The sequence below is a fragment of the Neospora caninum genome, chromosome X (genome assembly GCF_000208865.1).
Source record: "Neospora caninum Liverpool complete genome, chromosome X".
Classification (NCBI taxonomy): Eukaryota; Apicomplexa; class Conoidasida; order Eucoccidiorida; family Sarcocystidae; genus Neospora; species Neospora caninum.
In genome coordinates this window covers 6,607,016-6,630,063 of record NC_018396.1, presented here as the reverse complement: position 1 = coordinate 6,630,063, position 23,048 = coordinate 6,607,016, and the positions used below count along the sequence as shown (strand labels likewise).

The following is a 23,048-nucleotide window of genomic DNA, read 5'->3' as shown; positions in this document are numbered from 1 at the left end:
CCGGCGCCCAGAGACTCCCAGAGAGCAATCAATCCAGGAGAAAACACCAGAGCACAAAGAGAAGGAAATGGCGACTGACAGGTGTCGCAGCACACTCCGTGGACTCCTTTGCGCCCCGCTCTCTCGCCTCCGAAAGGTTCACGTTTTCCCCTTTCTCGTTTAAAGCAAAGCGGAGACACAACTCTCCCGCCGGAACAGTGTGCATGCAGTTTGTGTTCGCTGTCGCGAAAACAGCGTTTTCTCCGCTGGCGAATTTCGACCAAGCAGCGAGACTCGTGTGCGGCGCATCGCGGGAGAAAATGCAGAAAACCGGAAATCGAAAAGCCATGGAGTGAAACAAATGCCACGGCAGCGCCCAGACGAAACGCCGAGAGGAAGCTGGCGGGCGGAAACGCGGAGCAATCCACAAATCCCGCCAGTCTCTGTTTTTGTCTTGTGTCGCCCGCGCGCCGACCAGCCGACCAGCCCTCCAAAAACGCGCAGTGTACATACACCCGAAGCGGTCGGTCTTTCGGCGGGTTTCTCATGCTCGGCAGCAATCTTCGCCTTGCTTGGAATTTGTCTGTGTCTCGGCCAAGACAGGTTCGTTCTCTTTCCCTTTCTCTCCTCTTCTTCGACTGCCCTCCCGCCTGCGCCGACTCTTCTAGCTACGGCTGTGTCTCTCGCGTTCTCTCTAGGCTTCTCTCCGCCTCTTCCCTTTGGTTTCTGTTCCGCGTCTCGCCTGGTCTCGGCAAGAGTTCCAGAGAAATCCGTTTCTCGTCGCGGGCGAAACGCGCCGCTCCAGCTGCGTGCGGAGACGCAGGGGCACTGGAGGGCCTTCTGGTGTCTCTTCCCTTCTGAGCAGTTCCGCGGATTCTCTTGAAAAATGCATTTCCCCTCCTCGCGCTGCTCTTCCCCGCAGCTGCTCGGCACCTCCTGGAGGCCTGCAGTGTTGTGACGATGCACCCGTCTTCCTTTTTCCCTCCCTTCCGTTCTTCGCGGCGGGGGAAATGACCGCGGGCGAGGCGTGCGCCTTTCTCCGCGGCTTTCCTCGCGTTCTTCTCGCGCCTACGCTTTCTCTAGTCTCCTGGTCTGCGTTGTCCCGCCTTCTTCTCGTGCGTGCCTCGAAGCCTTCCCCCCTTTTCTCCGCGGGCCAGAACTGTCCCGTTCGTGTTCCGCTCTGCCGTCTCTCTAGCCTTCGCCACGATGCGCCCGCAATCTGTTCCCGCCGCTCAGCCGGGATCCGGCTCGGCTGACTCCTCAGACACCTCCCCGTCTTCGCGTCAGCCCTCTCTGTCTTCCTCGACTTCGGCCGCGTGCGCTTCCTCTGTCTCTTCGTCCTCTCTCCCGCCCCAGCCTCGGAACCCTGGAGCGACAGATGGAAAGGCGGGGCCCTCACGACACAGTTGTAGCAGCGGCTGTCGCGCGCCGTTCCTCTACAGCTGCGACTTGGACGCTCTTCTCTCTTTCACCATCGGCGGTCTCCTGGCCGTGCCCAGAGACGCGCCCGCTAGGAGAAAGAAAGAGGAACTCTGCCACGCAGAAGGCGTCCACGCGGGGCTGAAAAAGCCTGAGGGAAGGTTAGTAGACCACGAAAGAGAAGACGAGAAGGCAGACCGATTTGGGAAAAAGGAGACGCCGCCGCTAAGCGACGCACGCGCTCGCGGCGCAGTCCAGAGAGGCGAGCAAAGAGACACCGAGGGGCTGTCGCCGGATGAACACAAGGCAGGCGAGTTCCTGACCCACGGCCACACGTCGTCTTTGGGCGTCGACGAGGAGAGGCTAGGGGAGGCCGCGCAGCGCGCTGCAGAATTCGCCTCTTTGTACGAAGAAGAAAACGCATCAAGTCGATTTGTGATTTGCGTCTCGCTCTTCATGCATGGCCGCCGAGTCTTCCACCCTGTCACTTGCCGGCCTTCGCCTTGGCCTCCCTCCTTCCCTTACTCGCGCAGAGCTGCGACTAGTCAGTCTCCTTCTCTCGCCTCGTCTTCCGGTTCGCCGTCGCAGCCCTCCATAAAAAGATACCTGCGGCCTTGTCTCCACGCGCTAATTGGAGACTCCCGTCATCACTCTTCCCGCCCGTCAACCTCTCTTCATCGCTCCTCTTCGCCGTCTTCCTCTCCTTCTTCTTCCTCTCCTTCTTCCTTTCCTCCTTCCTCTCCTTCGTCCTCTCCTTCTTCTTTCGCTCCTTCCGCTTCGGCTGCTGCGGGGTTCTCTTTGTCTCTGGATGCTTCGCCTTCGTTTCTGCCTTTCCACGTCTCGCTGCGTCTGCCGGTCCGCGCGAGTGCGCTGCCTCGAGACGCGTTTCTTCTCTTTGCAGTTCGCCGAGCAGAAGATGTTCCGCGGGCGGCCACGCTCGAAGGCGAACTCACAAGTCCTCTCTACGCTGTGGGGATTTTGCCCCTCTTTGACGGCGGCGGCCACATGCGGCAGGGCCGGGAACTCATCAAGCTCGTCCGCGTTCTCTCCCCGTCTTTTTCCTTCTTCTCGCGTCTGCGACAGGCGCTCACCGCCTGCGAGGCTGCATTCTGTCAGTCCCAAAATGCCACCACCGATCCGCTCGCTTCCTCAGAGTCTGTCCCCTTCTCGTGTTCAGTTTCCGAGAACGGTTTGCCGCCTGCCTGCGCGGGCGACGAAGCGTCCCAGCAGCTGCTTCGGCTCTTCGAGGCCGCAGTCCTCTCGCCTGCCTTCCTCCCTTCTTCGCTCGCTTCTAGCCAAAGCGAAGAAATGTGTCAGGGGAAACCGAACGAATCTTGGTTCTCGCGAGGCGCCTCGGAAGGCTCAGGCGCCGAGGAGACAGTCGGACGCTGTGCAAGCGAGGAGCGACGCGCAGCGCAGAACCTCGACCTCCAGCGGGCTCCTCTCCACGCACGGAAAGACGCGAGTCCGCAGTGGGAGACAGAACGCGAAACGCTCGCCGTCGAGGCTCTCGCGTGCTGCAGTGGAGACATCTCGGCGCACGCCCGACTCCCCAAGATGTCCGCGGAGACGGTGCTGTCTCTTCTTCTCTCGCCGCTCGCGCCCTGGCTCGCCGACCTTCTTCTCCAGTCCCCAGAGGAAGCTGAAAAAAGGGCGAGGCGGCGGCTGCAAGGAGTTTCGAAGCGTGCGAGGAAGATGGGAGACGCTGAGACTGGCCGCGAGAGAGGTGGAGAAGAGAGCGAAACGCCGCCAGGATTCCCTGTCTCTTTTTCCGGTGGTCCGAGTCCTGAGATCCCTCCTTTCGTTCCGCAGGAGGAGCAACCGTCGTCCTCGGAATCGGAGGAAGACGCGAGCCCCCATGGCCCGGTGAAGAAGTCGCCAGACAGATCTCTCTCTCTCTCCGCGCGTCCGGTGTGTTTTGAAGACAAGCCTCCCTCGAGCTCTGGAGCAGGCTTCCAGACGGTCGGACGCTCTCTCTTCTTCCCTGGGGCGGAACAACGCGCGGTCTCTTCTTCAGCCGATCGCGAACTCGCCCCTGGCGAAGCGACAGGACACGGCCGGCACCCGGCGCTCTCTCGCCCGCAGCCTGGCGGCTCTGCCGCGTGCTTCGCGTCTCCAAGCGCAGGCCGGAAACCCGAGGCGAGAGGCCAAAAAGGCGGCGAGAGGCATCATCTTCTTGCCCACGCCGACGCGCAGTCGCAGCCTCTTCTTGGTCCTCAGGACGTGTCGAGCCGAGCCGTTTGCGACGCCGAACTCCTGAGCCTGCGGCGAGTCGTGCGGCGGCGCCGGCGCGTCCTCGGCGAGATGTATCTCCGCCACGTGGTGCAAGAGCGCGACCTTTTCCGACGCGCAAAGCTGCTCGACATGCTGGAGCGCGGGGCGTTCGCGAGTGGAGGCCCGACTGTCGACGGGCGCGCGCAACAGAATCTGCAGCGAGAGCTCCACGAGACGCTCTCCCTCCTTCAGAGCCAGGCAGACGCCCTTGAAGCCCAGCGCGCCGCCTCGTGGTTCTTCCCTGGCTTCGACGCTGGGCATCTCTTCCCACCTCACCAACAAGGAATCCCGTCGGGGTTTCTTGACGCCTGTTCTTTCTCTTTCGCGGATCTCGTCGCCGGGCCCGAGGCTTCAGACCTGCCGAGTCGCTCCCCAGCGAAGGCGAGGCAGGCTCTGGGGGCCACGAGTGCGCCAACTTCCTTCGGAGAACGACCTTTTTTGAGGGCCGAAGTTGCGCTTCTCCAGCTTCGTGCGCATGCAGAGACAACTGCGATGGCTGCTGTCGGAGCGGCAGGGTATCTCTACGTCGAACTGCCTTTCTACAGCTTGCCTACGCTCCACGGCGAGCCTCGAATTGTGTCTGCGGTGCCTTTTCTCCCGCTGTCTCCGGCGGCGGTTCTCCAGAAGCAGCTCCAGGCGCAGGTTTCTCAGCAAATGCAGAAACAGTCGGCGTCGACTTTCGCCGCGCTTTCGGCGGAAGGCGCACAAGGCCTGTCGACGGCCCCGGCCGCTGCGGCCGCCACGTCTGCGGGCGCGGCGCGCGAGGAAACAGGCGACCGCCGCGGCTCGGTCTCCTGGCGAGACGGCCGAGCCGGGAACGGAGACGCGCATCCCGAACGCATCGAGCATCCTCTCGCCCCAGCTGTCCTCGCCAGAGCCCTCCAACAACAGTTCCAGAAGGAAGCGAACTCCATGGGAAGTGGAAGCGCTCCTGTTTCTTCGCCTGTGGCAGGAGACGCGGGGAACAGGCGAGATGACGAACGAGCCGGAGTGGGAACTGAGTCTGAGAGAGAACCCGAAAGAGCAAAAGAGAAGAACGAGAAAGAGGGGAAGAACGAGAAAGAGGAGAAGAATGAGAAAGAGGAGAAGGAGGAGGAAGAGGAGAAGGAGGAGAAAGAGGAGAAGGGGATGAAGCGTGGAGATGGCCAAGAGAGGACCTCGCCGGTGGCGCCTCGTAACTACAGCGACGCGCAGGAGGACAGATTCCAAAGCGGCGCCGGAAATCTTTCAAAGCCGAGCTGTCCCCTCGCAAAAGATCGCGCGCGTCTCGACTGCATTCGCGCATCTGCTTCGGCCGCGAATTGGCTGTCGACGAGTTGGGGCGTCTCTTCCACTCCCCCCGCCGCCCTTGTTCGCTTTCCGCTTGTCGCGACTCTCGCTCGTCCCCCGCGACGAGCTGACTCGAACTCTTCTCTGTCGTCTCGTCTCTCGCTTCCTCTGCAAGAGAGCGGCCGAGCACTCGACGGCAAAGGGCCGTTGCACGACGCTCCTCCAAACCCGGCAGGCGCCGCCCCACAGTCGCCACGAGCGAAGTCCGAAGAAGCGAAAACGGAGACGCAGGCCGGGAAGCCACCTATGCAGCTCTTAAACCTCTCCGTGGGCGACGCCATCGCGGCGCTCCACGCGTTCAAGCGCGACGCCTTGGCGGAGTCAGGCGAAGGGTCGGACGAGCGTGAGAGTCTTGTCGCGAAACACGAAGATTATCCACCACCCTTGCAGAGTGGAGTAACGCGCCCGGGGGTTCTTCTCGACTTCGCCTGGAACCTGCCGCATCCCTCAGGGATGCTCTGGCATCCGACAGCCCTCGACGCTCTCGGCGATGGGTGTAAGCGAAGTGGGAAGGGAAGCTGGAATCCAGGACACCAGCTGAGACGCGTTTTTCGAATCGTCTTCGACGGTCACTCGTTCTCGCCTGGGTGACTTTGCGCTCTGGTCTCGCTGTGTCATTACACTCGAGAGCGGTTAGAGCCTGTTGAGTAAAACATCTGCCGGCAGGCGAGCCTGAGGCGGGGACACGCGAGCAACGACTTGTCCTCCCGTGCTCTGCGGAGGTTTTCGTGCTGCCCTTGTCTCCATTTCGCCTCGCATCTCTCTCCCGGGTTTCCGGCCTTCCCTTGTGGCTCTTCTTCCCGCTCTTCTGCCTCGTCCTCGGTTTCCGTCTTTATCCCCATATATCTCTGTCTCTCCATATAAATATTCTGTCTGTCTGTCTGCCCATATATAGCTATGATTCTTTCCCCTAACTACCCGTCGCTCTTTCGTCTCTTGTGACTGTGTCTCTCTGGCTGCTCGCCAAAGGCTCTCAGTCTCTGCGTCTCCGGGTTGCGACATCTTTCCTGAGGATAGGGGCTAGGGTGTCGTTTTTTCTGAATCGGCTGTCGCGATGCTGTTTCTCTTCTGCTCAGCAACTGTCCCGGCGACCTTGCGCCCACACGGCGCGGCGGTCGCGCTGCTGAACGGCCTTCTCCAGTCGCCGCCGCATCCTCTCCTTTTCCACGAAAAATTGCTCCTCTGGAACTACCGGTGAGGCAGCGAGCGAGACAGAAGGCGCAAAAAAGAGCGCCGGGAAAGAGAAACTGGCGAGAAACGGAGTCTGTCCACGCGCGCTAGAGTCTAGAGCCCCGATAGCGATAGCTACACACTCCGAGAGAGAACGAAAGGGAACGAGAAAGAGGAAACGGGAGTGAATCGCCGAGAGGTACACTTCTGTGCGCGTATTCTCCATTGGGACCATCCCTATACTCCCCAATGTCCACAGACATCAATCTACCATTTTCTCCATATATATAGTCCTATCTATACCTAGGTATCTAAAGAGATACATGTGTGTTTTCGTCTATATCTATGGGTGATATATGTAGACATGAAGAAGTATTTCTCCAAATTCCCTCGTGGCTCCACGCCACCCGATGGCCAAACCCAATTTCGCTTGCAGGATCTCAGTTGTGTCGAGTCTTGCTGTTTTGCTCCTGTTCTCTCCCGAGTTTTCAAAGTCGCTGTCCTCCTCCTCGTTCCCTCTCTGAGTGAATCGTCCGTTTGGTCTCAGATGCCTGGCGACTTCCATTGTGATTCTCTTTAATGGGAGCACAGCTCCTGGGTATCCGATCCAGCGCTCTGCCTTGGCACTGGAAATCGAGCCCGAGTGGCGACGCTGCAGACGGAGAAGAGTCTGTGCGGCGGGACGCGCCACGGGCGCACACCCGACTCTGTTCACCCTCGCTCTGTAGATTTTTTTCTGAATGTGAAAAACCGGCCTTTCATAAGTGTTTCTCGCCTCTTGGGAGCGAAACAGGTCCATCTTCGCCAACTCGTTCTCTCTCTGTCTCTCTCTATGTCTTTCTCTGTCTCTCTCTTTCTCGCGTTTTCTTCCGTGCAGGCACTACGCGATTCGTCAGCCGGGCGGCCTCGCGAAGCTTTTGCAGGTCGTGGACTTTCCGTCGTCTTCCGCGCTTCTGCGCGTTCCCTGGACAGGCGTCTCTGCGGCCTTTCTCTCCGTGCACGCGCCCTCAACCGCACTCGCAGTCACGGAGGAGGTTGTCGCCCTAGCCGAGCGCTGGCCTCTAGACGGCGTCGCCTTCTTCGAGCGCGGCGGGGCGCGCGGCAAAGCGTCTGCCTCAGCCGCGGATCCTTGCCGGCGCCCGGCCGACGACTCGCGCAGAGAAGGAGAAGACAGGGACAGCAGAGAAAACGGGAAAGACTCGACACACAGAGAAGAGAGAGAAAAGAGAGGAAACAGAGGCAGGCGAGAAGACAGGGATTGGGGATGTGGGTCAGATGCAGTAGAAAATGACCATTTGCGGGAGTTGCAAATCGTCGCGGAAGTCTTTGAAGTCATCGTCGCCAGCTGGGGCAAAGGAGCCTGGTGCGGCGTGACGCGCGCAGCCCACGCCGTCCGCGTCGCGGCGATTCGCGCCCTCGAAAAAATCCCCGACGAAATCCTCGACCTCTTCCTCATGCAACTTGTCCAGGCAATGAGGTAACGAAATGCGAAACCACGCCCAAATCAGAGAGATACATTTTTTGCCGTTTCAAATGTCCTTCGTTAGTTGCAAAAACATGCGTCTGTGAGTATGCACGTGAATCTATGCATACCCAACGGTCTGCATCTCCACGGATGCATGCAATTACAGACGTCACTGCATTCTGTCAATGCATCGAGGCTCGCGTATCCATTTATATATATTTGTGTGTGTGTGTATGCAAACTGCACGTGGACGCCGAGTGGCGCCGTTGCGAGTGTTTCGCCAAAAAAGGCGTCCTGTCGTGGACCGGAGAAGTACCACCCTTTGAGATCCGCATGTTTCTTGGAAAACACATGTCTCAGCGGGCGCCTTCTCGTTCCTTTGGGCTTCTCGGTTTCATCTTCTTTCTCTGCGTCTCCCTGTGGACTTGCCTTTTTAGGTTCGAGCAGCTGCCTCTGGACGCGCTTCTTCTCCCGCCCGCAGCGTGCGCCGCCGTGGCCAAATCCGCCTCGTTCTCCGCGTCTCCTTCGGGCTCTCCAGTTGCAGGTTTCCCCCCAGCCTCGCCGCCAGGCGCTGGAACTGCCTCTCTGCGGCGCGCGGAGACGAGCGTTTCGCAGAGACCGCCGGGACATTTCGACTCCGTCCCGGTGTCTCTCCTGAGGGCGCGCGTCTCAGGCTCGGCCAGCACGCCGCTGACGAATTTCCTGATCCGCAGATGCATGCGCAACGCCGCCCTCGCCGTCAAACTCTTCTGGCTCTTCCAGTGCGAAAAGGAAGACACCGACAACGGTCATATCTTTGTTCGCGCCGAGCAACGCTTCTTCGACGCCCTCCAAAAAAACGCTGCCAAACGTACCCGGAAAGACAAACAAAACGCTTCTTCCTCTTCTTCGTCCTCTTCCTCTTCTTCGTCCTCTTCCTCTTCTTCTTCCTCTTCTTTACCCGTGTCGGGAGCGCGCAAGTCGGCGAATGGAGGCGGCGAAGTGAGAGAAGAGGCCCTGCCGCGAGAGCCTGCGAGGCAAGCGAATAGAGACAGGCGTGCAGGCAACGCGGGACAGGAAGGAGAGAGAGAGACAGAGAAAGGAAGTCTGCGCGGAGGCAGGGAGGCCGCGGGAAAGACAGATCCGGAACCAGGAGATAGTGCGGCAGAGTCCACGAAAAGAAAAGAGAAAGTCGAGGCGACAGCGCCGAGAGGATCCAGTCGCTCAGCACTGCTGGCCGCAGAAATCCTAGAAATCCTGGAAATGCAAGTACGTCAAAAAACGCGACCTAAAACACGGAAAAAGGAGACAGCGACAAGTCAGCATGAAACGCGTTCCACAGAACAGCGCACGTCTCGATACGTTTCCGGGGCCGAGCTTTGTAGGCTTCTTCCGAGGAAGAGAGACTGAGAAAGACAAAGACAGGTGCCGTGTCCTTGGGCTTTAGTGTGCTGTTGTTTTTGTGCGTGCGGTTGCTTTGCGGGTGGAAACGAGACGGTCAGTGAGACGTGTAAGGCTGGCGCAGAGGTGGGTGGGAAACGCAGCGATAATTCGGGCACCTCTCTAAACCGACAAAAAGAAAAGAAATGCGTGTTTCCATGTCGGGGCAAAAGACGGCGACAGGCCAGACATCCGCAGCTCCGTTCATCGCCGTGGACATCCACCTTTTTCGTGGATCTGGAATTCTTTACTCGAAGTCACGGCCATTCGCTGTCTGTTCGTTCCATTGCTGAGCGGACCCGTCGATATATATATATATATATATATATATATATATATATGTAGACGTCTTCTTAAGTGTTTTTTATGTGCATGCACATGCATCTGCATGCATCTGCATGCAGGTACAGCTGAGGACCCAGCTGATGGCGTTGAATGGGGTGATTCGCGACAAGCGGGAAAGGGCCGAGAGAAAAACCGAGCATTTGCGGGAACTTCTGGAGGTGAGTTTTCTTTTTCTTTTCCCATTTGTTTCTCTGATTTGCCGTCTCACTGCACCGTCTCTGTGCCTTTCGCCTCTTCTCTTCTGCGCCTTTTTTTCTCCCTCGCTCTTCCACCTTCTTTTCGGAGCCACCGGGTACGGGAGCCGTCCACATCGAGAGGCGGAGACGTTTCGTTTTTTGTTTCTTCTTGCTAGGTCACGCCTTTATGCCCAGGTTTGATCTGCTTCTCTGCGTCGACGACGCCGACCTCTCGTCAGCCTTCGTCTTCCTCTTTGGGCACCGCTCTTCTTCCTAACTCGCCAGCCCAGCCTCTCGCGTCCTCTGTCGCTTCCGCTTCTGTTCCTTCCGCCTCCTCGACGGTTTTCCCTTCTTTCCCTTCTTTGTCTCCGGAGCAGCTGGAGGAAGAAGAGCTCCAGGCCGAGGCTCTTTCCAAGACTCGCAAGGGCGACGGCGATGGCCCGAAACAGCGAGAAGGCGACGCACCCACGCCGGCGTCTGCGAAGCTGTCTTCTCTCTCGCTTTCTTCGCGCTCAGTCGGAGCAGGCGACGGATCTTCGCATTCACAAACCGACCAGCTCAGAGACTGCCCGAACGCCGGAAAACGCTCGTCCTCTTCTTCCTCTTCGTCCTCTTTGGTTTCTCTGAAAGGCGCGAGAGAGACTGCCCTGAGGGCGGCGGGGGGACGTGCGCTGTGGCCTGGGGTGCCGTTGCCCGTAGACGTGCATTTGAGGCTCATCGGCGTGGAGGTTGGCGAGTGCTGGGTGGTGAAGAGCAGTCTGTACCCCCTCGTTTTGTCTTGCTGGGTTTTGGCGCTGCGAGGCGCGCGAAGTGAGAGGCGGCGACGAGCGCAGCAACGCCTGAGAGAAGAAGAGACGCATGACGCGCGGCGCGCGACGACGCAGGAAACGCGACAGCCAGGACTTGGCGAAGACAAGGACAAACCGGGGCGGAGCGAAGGAAGAGGAGAAGAAAGAGACGAAGCAAGAGGAGAAGAAAGAGGAGAAGGAAAGGAAGGGGGACCAGAAAAAACACGAGAAGAACGAGAAGGAAAAGAAAGAGAAGAAAGAGGACAGGTTGCAGAGGCAGGTGCGAAGGAGGGGGTGAGACCAGAAGGACGCGGAGGTGCGAGGGGGGAGAAAGAAGGGGAGAAGGACGAAGAGGCCTTCCCTGCAGCGCCGTCAAAGTTTGGAGTCCGAGGCGAGAGAGACGCAGAGACGCGAGGAGACGAGCAGGCGACGCGGATGCATGCGCTGCTCTCACATGGAGAGAGACGGGGAAGCTCGGAGAAGAAAGAAGACGAGGCGGCGGAGGACGGACCACGAGTCAACCGCGCCGCACGTGAAGAGCCGCAGGCAGGTGTCTCTTCCTCCCCGCCGCAAGGCGAGGGGCGAGAAGAAGCGCGAGCCGGAGCCGAGGAAGAGAAGCGAGGGGAGGGAGCGGATCAGGAGAAGATGAAGGGAGAACTCGCTGGCGGCCGAGCGTCAAGAGCAAAGCTCGCGCGCTTTGGCACTCGCGCCGCATGCACAGGCGAAGTGCAGAAGAAACTTTTTTTGTACAAAGTTGGAGACGATTTGCGGCAAGACATGCTGGTCCTTGGCCTGATTCGCATCGTCGACGGCCTTCTCAAGCAGTACGGACTGGACCTGAAATTCACGCCCTATCGAGTGAGCTCTCCCAGGGGTGCGAGGTGTCTGTACGGCCCGAGCGAAAGAGCACACGGGGACGGGGTTTCTCCCAGAGAGGAAGGCACAGGGGCGCTTCGTGTGCGCGTTCCCGGGAATCTGAGTTTGACGTTCTCTCGCATGTGTCGAGAGGCCTTTTACGTGCAGCAAAGGAGAAAGGACGCGGACGGTCCACAGAAAGAGGCAAAAAGGGAGACGAGAGCGAAAAGCGGAGAGGGGAGAGAAGCACGAAACGTTGCAAGGGAGAGTCGAGAGGAAAGAGAGAAAAAAGGAACGAAAGAGAAGAAAAGGCGATGCAGACGTTGGGAGTGCGCATTAGCGAAGCTCCGTGATTCTTCTTCTCTCAAATGGGGCCTCTTCTTTGCCACTTGTTTCTGCGCTCCGTCTGTCGACGATTTTCCTTCTTCAAATCGGCTGCTTGTTTCGCCTCGCGCGACGCATCTCTTTGGGGTTGCGGGGAGGAGGAAGCCTCGCCCGTTTCCGCTTCTCGTATCGTTCCCACCGTCTTTCGTTTAACTTTCTTTTCCCGCGTGGAAAAGCCGCCGCCTGTTTTTCATTCGTGTTTTCAAATTGTTTTCCTTTCTCAGGTCGTTGCGCTGTCGACGGAGGACGGGTTCATCGAATTTCTTCACGGCGCCGAGTCTCTGAGCTCGATAAAAAAAAAATACAAAACTCTCATCAACTACTTCACTCACGTCCACCCCGACCCCGACAGCCCCTTCGGTGAGACCAGCCGAGGGCACCAGGACCGAACATTAGGCGTAAAACAAGGGGAGAAACGTCTCCAGCAACAGGCATACCTACATCAAAGCATGTATTTATATATATATATATATATATAAATACGTGCGTGTATGTTAGTGTACGTGTATATGAAGAGGCGAAGCGAAAATTTCTCCAGTGCTTATGGGGTGTGCAAGGAGAGAGCGTCGAGGCGAAAACAGGAAAGAACGTGATGAAATGGGACCGCGCACGGAGACTTTCGCTTTCGACACAGACAGCAAACGGAAGGAAAGGGGTCGTGAGGGCGTGACAGTGTTTTCTCTTTCTCTCTCTTCTCTCATTCTCTTCTCTTTCCTATATATATATATATATATATATATATATATGTATACATATTTACTTTCATGTGGTGAGACGCGTACGAATATGCCTACACGTGTATGTGCATATCTATGCATGAATATATCTTATGTATATATGTATACACAAGTGTATGGATGTGCATGTGCGTGGAGAGATGCACGTTCGCTCTGGCTTTTGAGTGGCTCGTTTTTGCTTTTTTCATTTTCCAGGTTTTTCCGAAAAGGTGTGGACCAACTTCATTCGGAGTTGCGCAGGGTCAAGTCTGGTCACCTTTTTGCTTGGGATTGGAGACAGGCATCTCGACAACATTCTCATTGGGCTAGACGGGCGGCTCTGTCACATCGACTTCGGATTCATTCTCGGAGAAGGTCCGTTTCCTCCCCTTCGTGTGTCTCCATTTCCCATGATACACATTCATGCAAATACATATATATATATATATATATATATATTCACATAAATACATGCATATAAGTATAACCTTAAGTGTTTGTCGGTAGACAGAGGTTCACAGAGAGGTTCATAGTTCTATTAGTCGACACACATATATGTAGATGATGGTGTGCACCTATACATCTACAACCATATATATATATATATATATATATATATATATATGTGCGTGTAAGGCAAGATGTATGTGTATAGAAGAGAAGCTCTTTGGAGAGTTATGATATCGATGCAATGTGTGTATCACAGTATGCGTGTTTTTTGAGTCTCTCGTTCGCTCTATCGTCCCTCCCACCCTGCATTTGGTTCTCCACGCGTGTACGCTCACGCACTCGCGGCCTTTTCTGTTTTCTTTACAGATCCCAAGCCGTTTCCGCCCCCAATGAAGATATGCAGCGAAATGCTGGAAGTTATGGGGGGCATTGGCGGGGAAGGCTACACCCTCTTTGTCGCGCAGTGCTGCCAAGCGTACAAAATTCTTCGGCTGCATGCGAAGCTGGTCTGCGTGCTCCTCGACCTCATGGTCGACTCGGGAATCAAAGATATCAAGAAAAACCTCGTTTTTTCAACCGCCTCGGCGCCGTCCGATCTCGCCTCTGCTCAGAACACCCCCCTCCCCACAAGTGGGTCTTTCACGTCGAGTCCCCAGCAAGGCCCAACTGTCTCCACTGTCTCCTCAACTGTCTCCGGTGTCTCCGCGTCTCCTCCAGGTTCCGGCACGACGGCGGGCGCCGGCGCCCCAGGGGGTCTCCCCAAAGGGGCCGTTGGGGGCGAGGCTGTGGGGCCTGGAGGCGGTGTGGGGTCTTCGGTCGCCTTGGGGATCGGCGGGCCAGGCGGTCCCAGCCTGTTTCGCGGAGACAGGTCGCCCCAACTCCCCGCCGCGCCGTCTCCGCCTGCATCGTACTTTCCGGGCCCGAGCCTGCTGGGCAACTTCGGGACTCCTGGAGGGACTGTTTCCTTCGATCCCGAGCTGTCCCCTTCGTCGACGGTCGCGGGGCCTCCGCGCGACGCTGCGCCGGAACCGCGTGGCCCAGGCCCTGTCTCTTCAGGTGTGTCCTCAGAGGGCCCTGGCGTGCCTGCGATCGAAAGCGGAGGGCGAGGTCGGCGGAAAGTCGTGTGCGTGGCCGTCGAAAAAGTGAAGGAAAAGCTTCGACTGGATTTGGGAGACGAAGAGGCGGAACGTTATCTCGTTGGTGTAATCAACAACAGCGCACGAGCGCTCTTCCCGGCGGTCGTGGATAAGCTCCACGAATGGGCGTTGTACTGGAGATGATGCAAGCATGGCGACGCCGAAGAGAAAACGCACTCTCTGTTCTCACAGATACACACACGTGTATCTATTTATATGCGCGTATCGTGTATCCATATATATCACTATGCGTACATATACATATATATATATATATATATATATATATTAATACAATGTCTATGCAGATACTTGCACAGGCAAGTACGTTTATGGGTGTGAGTATATGTGTGAATGAGTAGTTATGTACGCCAATACATATATGGATAGGAGCGAGTGCGTGGCAGGAAAAGCGTGATTCCAGCCTTTTTGAAGTGGGTCATGTTGTCAGGAAAACACGAGAATGCATGCAGCCGGAAAGGTGCTCCGCACGTTCTCTCTGTCTCCTTCATGGGGGACTGTATCCGCAAATGTTGTCCACTTTTCGCTCGATTCTTAACTCGCTGGAGTGCGTCTTTTTCAGGGACACTGTCCCGTGCCTGTTGGATAGTGGCGCCAAAGCGCCTCTCTCCCCAGCGAGGCCGAAAACGCGCTTCAGGGGGTTCGCTGCTCTGTGTGAGTGTGTGTTCGCTCCTGATGCTCGACAAAAAGCATCGACTAAACGCATCGACTAACTCGGGAGTCTGACAATCGCAGAGAAAAGAGGAAACGGATGGCGGCTTTCCAGAGTTTGAGAGTGCAGAGCGCGCGACCGGGCCGACAACGCTTTTTTCGCGGGTGCGTGCCGCGTAGCTGTTTGCCAGGCGTAGCAGTGAGTCGCCTCTCGCCGCAAATCTCAGTCTGCGTCGTTGTCTGGGCCTTTTTCAGCGAGCGCAAACGCGAGCAAAAACAAACAGGGGTGCCTTCTCAAAGCCAAGCACGACAGGTTCCGATGGATAGCTGCTTTTAAGCGTTTGAGGAAGGAAGAAAACGAAGCCTCACGAGGGTCGGGGCGCGCGACCGCTCATTCAATTGACAACGAAACGGCGGCAGTTCATAGAGCAGTCGCGCCTTTCTTCAGGGGCCAGGCCAGCGACACTGCGAGCGTCCCGTAGCGCTGACGCAGACAGAATTGTGCACGCGTTGACAAACCACCAGAGACAGTGGAGACAGGGAGCAGGAGGAAGGAGACAGGGAACAGGAAGGAGACAGGCGAAAGAGGAATGAGACACCACGAAGGAGAGAGAAGGGGGAAAGAAAGTGGAGGAAGTGCGCAGGGAACGCAGGAGGAGAGAGAAAGAAAGGAACGAAATGCGCAAAGAAACCACGGAAAGAGGGTGTAGACGTGGTCGGCGACCCAGCGACGAGGGGACGGCGAAACGAAAAGATTGCCGAAGAGGGCACGGAAAGAAAGACAGTCAAAAGGCAAAAACATTGAAGGGAAGGCAAGGGTTAAAAGCTGAAACAGATCGCGAAAAAACAGATTTCCACGTAAAACTCCAAAAGGCGCAGCCAGCGAAAACTCTGACGGTCGATTCTCGTTCCGGAACGTCTCTCCGCCGCAGCCACTCAACGCGAATTCCTCCTCGCTTTCGCTGTCTCCACCCCAATGGTCCTGCTATCACCGTCTCCCCCTGGCTTGTTTGCACGATTTTACTCCCTTGGGTCTTTCAAAACGTTCGCTCTTTCTCCGTCCCTCTCCTTTTTCGTCTCTTCTTCCTTCCTGTTCTACCTTCATGTTCTCCTTGTTCCTTCTTCTTGTTCTTTCTCCTTTCCTTTCTTTTTTCATTGTGTGCCTGCCTCGTCGAGGCTGTCTGTGAGCGGGAGGAAGACTTCGCAGCGCTGGTTCGCCGCCTTGCCGCCGGCCAGCTCGGTGAGCTCGGGGAGTTCAGGATGGAGATCTTTGATGCTTACGTAGTCGTCCAGCATACCTTCACGCCTGCTGCCGCGAGGCAAGAGCGAAGAGGCGAGATCGCGCTGCAGGTTCCTCAGGGTCTGAGTGCTGACCGTCTCGTCTGTGGAGTCGTGCAGGAAATCCGACGCCCCCTCGGGCAACTGGTCAATCATCGCTTCCAGAGGGTCCACCACCTGAAGAACGCCCCACACAGTTTTGCATGCACATCCGTGTCTATGCTCAGAGCCACAGACAGCCGTACGCACGCATGCATGTCTCTGCATGTGAGGGGGTTTGCTGGGCGGACGGTGCGAGACAGTCGCACGAGTGGAGCGGCGCGCGACGGTGTCTACCTCGTGCAGACACAGAGAGTTCGAGTGGATCGATTGTAGAGACAAGGGAAAGATGGAGAGGAGGAGGAAAGATCGAGGAGAGAGCGACAGAAAGAAGGAAAGGCGACAGATAACAGTGGCACAGAGGGAAATCGTGGAGAGAACGAGAGGAGACAGAGAGGCAGAGACGCCGCCAAGGCGCAACAGTCCTCACAGGCCTGCAAGAGCAACTTGGAAGAAGAGGCGAAACTCCAGCGGCTCACAGACAGAGACAAGCACACCGCCATTTCCGACACGCATGCACAGAGACAGATACCTTCTGATGACGGGCAGATTTACACCCGCAGATGAGAACGACATGGAGCAATGACACACACCGGGACAGCAGTGACGGGGAGCAAAAATCTCAGGATATACATACATACATGCATGCATACATACATACATATACACACATATATGCCGGCGACGGCCACGAGAAAAAGATGTCTTTACGTCAATCGTTTCTCAGTTCGCTTCGCCTTCTGTTTCTTTCCTTTCTTCTGTGCTCTCTCTTCGTCTCGACTCACGTGTTTCATTGGTCCTTCTGCGTTTTGCTTTTTGAATTTTCTTCTGCCTGCGCCCTCCGTTTTCTGCCACGCGTCGTAGCTGGGGATGTCGTCTGGCGGCGCCGCCTTTTGCAAGTTCACGCGTGCATGCAGCATGAACATTTCCCAGAGCGGCGGCGAGGCAGGGTCGCCTGTGCGGCTTCTCCGCTTCTCCTCGTGGATCTGACGCATCCAGGCAATCGGATCCATGAAGGGAATTCGCGCGTCGAGGAGGCGTAGCAGCCGCTGCCGCGCCTCCGGGTGTATGTCCACCGCATTCTCAATCGTACTGCGGGGCGTGGGGCGATGCTGGCGAGTCAGAAGTTCCTTCCTCTCTTGCAAACGAGGCAACGCCGAGACGTCTGTGCGGCGCAGGCGCTCGCGCTCGCGAATCAGAGCTCTCAGGGGCTGCACAGAAAAAGGTTCCACAGACAGCACGCTCGTGGGAGAGGGACGGACACAGCTGCACGCCCAAAACAACTTTTCAGAAGCTTTGCCGAGGCACAAACAGGCTGCGGAAAGAACAGCAAACGGTGCGATCGGGACCGCGCTTTGTGCGTGTGTCGCGTCTCCTAGTTTTCATTCAAGACTCTCCTTTTGCCAAAGTGTGCCACAGACGCTCTCTCTGTTCGCGTTCCAGTCCTCTCTCGCCAGGTTTTTCCGCCGCTCTGCCTCCCTCGTTTGCATGCACTCTTTTCGGCCTTTGTCTACTTCGATGGCTCTCTGCACACAGCTCGGGCGTCGACCTGTACCTCTGTGAGATCGAGACGCCGCAGAACGGCGGAGCGGTCTTCGATGTCTTCCACAAACTGCGCAACGAACTTTGGAGTTAGGCGCTTCTTCCTCTCGTCCAACACCCAGTCTGACAAGCGAAGGAACCAAAAAGGGAACGAACGGCGGTGACACGTGCTGCCTTCGCTGCGTAGCCCCTCCACATATACACAGCACACCGCACGCATGCATGTATACCTATATATATAAGAGATATATAGCATCTGCACGACTCCGCGAGTCGGGTTTCCGCACTTCGTTCCTCTCGCCTTTCTGGTCTTGTCCGCCGTGCCCCTGCCTGCTCCCTCCCCGCGTTTGCTTTATCCTTACGTGTGATGTCCTCGAGTGCGTCGCCGTGCCGATCTATGAAAACGATGTTGTGCATGCGTTCGAGCGCCGCCTCTTCCTTGGCTTGTTCGCGAGCAAGGAGCAGCATCTTGTACTGGTAGTAGCCGAGGACGTTTTGCAACTCGCCCTCGCGAGCCGCCTCGCCTCGCTCGTCCCACCACGGAAATCCCGCAGTCTGTCGCTGGCGCAGGGTTTGTCTGTGGGCTCTGTTCCACCTCTCCAGGGCGATCCTCCCGTCTTCCCCGTACGGCTTATACAGGGAGAGCGTATCTGCGAGGTGCTCGCGCTCGCGCTCCTCCATGAATTTGTGGAACTTCTCGACCTCAGCCTGGAGATGGTTCGGCGGCTGGTGAAAAAACAGCATGTACGCGACTTCGGTTGGAATCGGCGGATGCGCCGACATCACCACCACCCACGGAGGACGCGCGGGGACCCTCGGCAAAGGCAGGAAAGGCACCGAAGAAGAAGAAGACGCGCGAGACCCGAAGAGGTAGTTGGCGGTTTCGAGCACCGCTTGTGTGCCGATTTTCGCGAGGGCGCCAGCAGCCGGGGAGCGGGGCGGGCCGCGGACCGGAGGCAGGAAGGCCGAGAGCGAATTCGTCGCGGGGAAATCCAGATCCAGGGGAAACTTCTGGACACAAGAAAAGTAAAGATCGATCGACGACGGCGGTGCCTTGCCTGAAGAGGAGGAAAGAAAAAAAGTGACAAACAGACACGGTGCATAGCTGCTGAAGTTCTGAATGCTCAGCGCTTTCCTCACAAAAACGGAGTGTAGACGCACATAAGAAGTACATAAAATATATACATATATTTGACTATATGAGTATAGAGTCGGCGGCATGTGACGCGTGCTCAGGGACGCGAAGGACGCAGGCCACGAGGCACATCAAAGCATCCAAATACGTCGTGAAATGGGCCCTCCGACGGCAGACAAACTCGAAGAAAAGTTGAGAGGTCGCAGATCCAACACACACGAGGCTTACTCTCGATTTCGTCGTCGCGTCCGGTCTTTTCATCTTCCGCAAACCGAAAGCCCTGCCACGGTTTGTTGCCTCGCATTGTGAGGCCGTAGGTGAAGGTATTGCGGTGTGTGTACACCTTCTCACGGTGGCGAACCCACTCAAGGATGTGCCCGAATTCTTCGATGGGGAGGAGCGCGGCGAGTGTGTCTTTCCCCGCTTCCATTCCATCCTCTCCCTTCGCCTCTGTTCCAGATACGTCTCGGGTCTCAGCCTGCTTGCTGGGCTCCTGCCGCTCTTCAATCTGTCCTTCGGCTCTCCTGCTCGCCTCGGCCTCCAAACGCTCAGCGACTTCCCGTTTCTCACGCTTCCGCTTCTTGACGTCAACCTCGACAAGCAGGAAATTGTTAAAAACTCCAATGATGCGGGATCGATGGGGCTGACGAGAAGGTGGGCGCAAGGGCGGAATCCACTCTTTCTCAGGCTTATGTACACCGGAGCTTTTGACGCCTCGATCTGTTTGGGGTGTACGCACACTCGGTTCCACAGACCCTCCAGCTGAATCTGTGTATGCGACTCCGACGTCGGGTGCGTCTTCTCGCGAGGGACTTGTTTCGTCGGATCCCTCTCCTTTTTGAGCTTTTCGGATTTCCTGGAGAACCGTTTTCTTTTCCTGCAAAAGGGACGAAGGCCCACGATTTCTGTTCGAATTTAGCAACTCAGACGGGTGCGGGTGAAGGCCAGGAGAAGTCAGGTGCGCCGGCAGGTACGAGGTCACCTCCAAAGGCGAGAGCCGCGGGAGCGCCCACCCGATATCCTGAGAGATTCTGGACAAGCACACCAGATGAAAAACAGAGGGAGAAAAAAGACATGCTCCGTGATTCCTGTGTCTTCCAGAAAAAGAGGAGTGGCGAAGGATCCAAAAAGTTTCCTTCTTCTGGAACTGTCACCGCCGACAGAACAGACACATCAGTGAACTGTGGACTCTTCTTCCAAACAACCTAAGAAATTTCAGTTTTCAAAACAGATGCCCTCTCAAACAGGCCGTCCCCCCATCTCACTAAAGCATGATGGCCGTCACGTGCCAGGCCCATATATATATATATATATATATATATATATATATATACCTGCATACATAAATACATACACAGATATATATATATATATATATATATATATATATACCTCTATGCGTCACTCTACAGTCAGATACCCCACTACTAACATAGAAGAAAAAAGAATGTCGAGATGTGGGAATATAGATCGATACGTAGATTGCTACCTTGGCGCAACGTGCACTGTGGCAGTGTGGAAAAACACAGAGACGTGGTACTGAAGAGAGGGGACAGGTGGTGTGGACAGAAAAGTTCTCGGTGCGCCTGAGACCAGTGCGTATGAAACTTTTCTCGAATCGTCTAGTTCAATCTGCTCACAGTTTCTCAAGGCCGTCCTTGAGTCTTTCCCCAGTGAGGTTTTCTTTGTCCTTGCTTCCGAGCCGTCTCTCAGCTTCCGCCTTGACCTTCTTCCAGTTCTCAAGTTCTTCCTTTGCATTCGGCGGCGGCCATCCAAATGCGATGCGCAGGGAAATTCCCTTCTTCTTCCCCTTCTTTCCCCCAGACGCGGGCGCAGAAGCCGGTGTCTCCATGCTTCCGCGCCTGCCGCCCTCCCCGTCCCCACTTTTGCGAGCGGCGGCGACTCCTGCTCCGTCGGCCTCTTCGTGCGAGGCCTCGCCGGAGTCGCTCTCTGGTCTCCTCTCTTGCGAGTCGTTCTCGCTCTCCGGCGGCAACTCGTCTTCTGCGGGCGCAGCGACAAACTCGCGGCCGTCGGGCGTCACGACCCTGTCAATGCGAACCCGCAAATGGTCCCCAGGCCGCAGGAGTTCCCAACGTTTCACCTGAATCTGCTCCGGAGACAAACTGTCCTTATCCGCGCTGTACGTCCACGTGAACGGCAAGGTCGGTCCCACGCTGGTGCCCGCTTGGCTAGCTAGACGCAGCGGGTGTCGCACGTAGGCGAACGGGCTTTTCTTTCGCGGCTCCAGAGCCGATTCCGCGTCCGTTGTGGAAGGCGAAAAGGAGCGAAGCGGGTGATAGTCCTCCTTCCGCAACTGAACCTGCGTGGGGAGGAATTGCGTCGCCGCGTGGGGGAGCAGAAGGCGAAGCGACGCCGCATGCGCGTCCACCGTCAAAAGCGAAGCTGAACGCAGACACAGCACGAAACAGCATCTCTCAAAAGAGACTCCAACGGGAACGCGCGCGTTCGTCCTCAGCAACGAGAGAGACAGCGATAGGCAGATAGATTTGGGCTATGCACAGATATGGAATGCATATGCATAGCCATGAATACGCACAGAAGCCGACGCACACACGTCAATACGGAGTGAACGCAGGGGCAACGTAGGTGTGCGACACAGCGTTTTCCTCAAAAGAAGGGAGATTGACGGCCAAGAGAGCGTGCAAAGGAACAGAAAGCTGAAGACAGCGCGGGAGTGATGTGAGAGTACGGGCCGCGCCGGCTGTGCGAAAGAACCTTCACGCCAGCGGCAGGAGAGGAGACAGGGAGGAGGCACCCCGAAGCCAAGCGGGCGAGGCCTCCGTTGAGTCCCAGGAACGAGGGCGCTCAAAGGGGAGCGGCAAGAATCGCCGTGAAAAGAACTTCCAGAGAAAGAAAGCAAAAGGAGCTTTGGCCGCCTCCCTTTTCCCCCGGGCAGTTGGAACGCATCCGCAAGGTAGAGAGAAAAACGGGACACGGCCCGGACGACTCACCGTCCACTTCGACATTCTCAGAGACAAGCCATTGGAGTAGTTCGACGCATTCCTCCATCGTGGGACGGTCGGCTTTGCTCTCCGCGTTCCCTCCAGCCCTGTGTCCCTTGTCTTCCTTCTCCGTCTTCGCGGGAGTTCTTCCTTTGCGCTCCTGTCCCTCTGTCTCTCCCGACCCCTCCGGCGGAGTCTGCCGCTGCATGCTTCCACTTGTCGCGTCTCCTGAACTCGAGGAAAGTCGCTTTTTTCTCTGCTCCACGTGAAACACTTCAGCGGAAGGAGAGGCAGGGGAGTGAGAAGGGAACGAAGGAGAAAGAGAGGGAGGAGGAAAAGGTGAAGGCGCAGATGAGGGCAAAGGAGACGGAGGCGGCGACAGAGGAAAAGAAGACGGAGACAGTTTTCCGCTCCTCGCATTGGGGCGTCGCGCAGCGGGAGGGGCTAGAGACGGCGCGCGCGGAGATGCGAGAGCAGATAAAGAGGCTGAGGGGGAAGATGGAGAAGGACGACGGATCGTGGAAGACTTGCGGCGACGGGGGTTCTCTGCATCGGGCGAGAAACGAGGCTTGACACTGTCCGTGGGTTGGTGCTTCGCGTGCGACGGCTGCTGGAGAGAAGGCGGCTCTTCCGGTCGACTGCTAGGGCGAGAAAGGAGCCTGTCTCGCCGGTCTCCGAACGGGGTTGAGGCCGCAGGGAGCGGCGAGGCTGCGCCTGGAAAGCCCGTGCCTGCTCGGATCGAGCGGGGTTCCTGGGAGGCGAGAAAAACGAAAAGATGGACAAGGAAGCCAAGCACCGTGCGTCACCTGTCGTCTGCATTGAGTTGAAACCTCTGCTGTTTCTTTCTAAAATAGGAAGGCAAAAAATGTGGGAAACTTTCTCTCGCCAGTGTTCCTGTGTGATGGCGCCGCAGGCTCCGTAGCCCAGGAGATTTTTGGACAAAACGGCGAGTGGACGGGAAGAGAAGCGGAAAACGAGGGCACCGCGGGAAGGCAGCAAACGTGCGAAACGGAGAAAGCCGTCTCCAGGTAGAGACGGGGACAGCGCAACAGTAACCAGAAGAAGGCAACAGGCGTTCTTGACCATTCGATCGAGAATAGCGAAGGTGGGGATGTATCTGCCTTCTCGTTTCGGCACGAGGCTTCCTGGAGCTCCTCAGGCTTGTGCTGAATATATCTCACTAGGGCAGAGAAACGGCGCAAGGCACTTTGCCTTTGCTTCACATTCTGTTCCGTTCGCGCAGCATGCACTCTGGTCCCTAGGTGACACCGTCAGAGAGACGTGGAGACGCGCCCTTCGGTCTTCCCTGCCTCTTCCGTGGAGCTTGGCGTTGTGCATGCCTTATCTAATACCGCGTGGAAAGCTGAAAGAGCGTAAATGTGATGAGTTTCGTTGCCTCAACAGCGAAAGCAGAACGAAGACATGTGCCCAAGGCACTGGGGGCTTACCGACGA

General features: G+C 56.8%; 2 protein-coding genes across 2 annotated transcripts; one reads left to right on the top strand and one right to left on the bottom strand.

Moving 5' to 3' along the window:
* Window positions 1-1,185: 1,185 nt before the first annotated feature.
* NCLIV_052580 (putative phosphatidylinositol 3-kinase) lies at window positions 1,186-14,049 on the top strand (the record flags this gene model as incomplete). The annotated part of the gene is made up of 9 exons (XM_003884811.1): window positions 1,186-5,497; window positions 6,078-6,195; window positions 7,049-7,648; window positions 8,074-8,884; window positions 9,460-9,558; window positions 9,753-11,222; window positions 11,828-11,963; window positions 12,536-12,694; window positions 13,136-14,049. 9 exons carry the CDS (start codon window positions 1,186-1,188, stop codon window positions 14,047-14,049), a joined length of 8,619 nt encoding a protein of 2,872 aa, XP_003884860.1.
* Window positions 14,050-15,729: 1,680 nt separating this feature from the next.
* On the bottom strand, window positions 15,730-21,802 carry NCLIV_052570 (conserved hypothetical protein; the record flags this gene model as incomplete). Its single annotated transcript, XM_003884810.1, has 7 exons — window positions 15,730-16,032; window positions 16,740-17,165; window positions 17,510-17,619; window positions 17,859-18,554; window positions 18,860-19,662; window positions 20,272-21,034; window positions 21,604-21,802. The coding sequence occupies 7 exons, from the start codon at window positions 21,800-21,802 to the stop codon at window positions 15,730-15,732; spliced, it is 3,300 nt and encodes a 1,099-aa protein (XP_003884859.1).
* Between the last annotated feature and the right edge of the window lie 1,246 nt (window positions 21,803-23,048).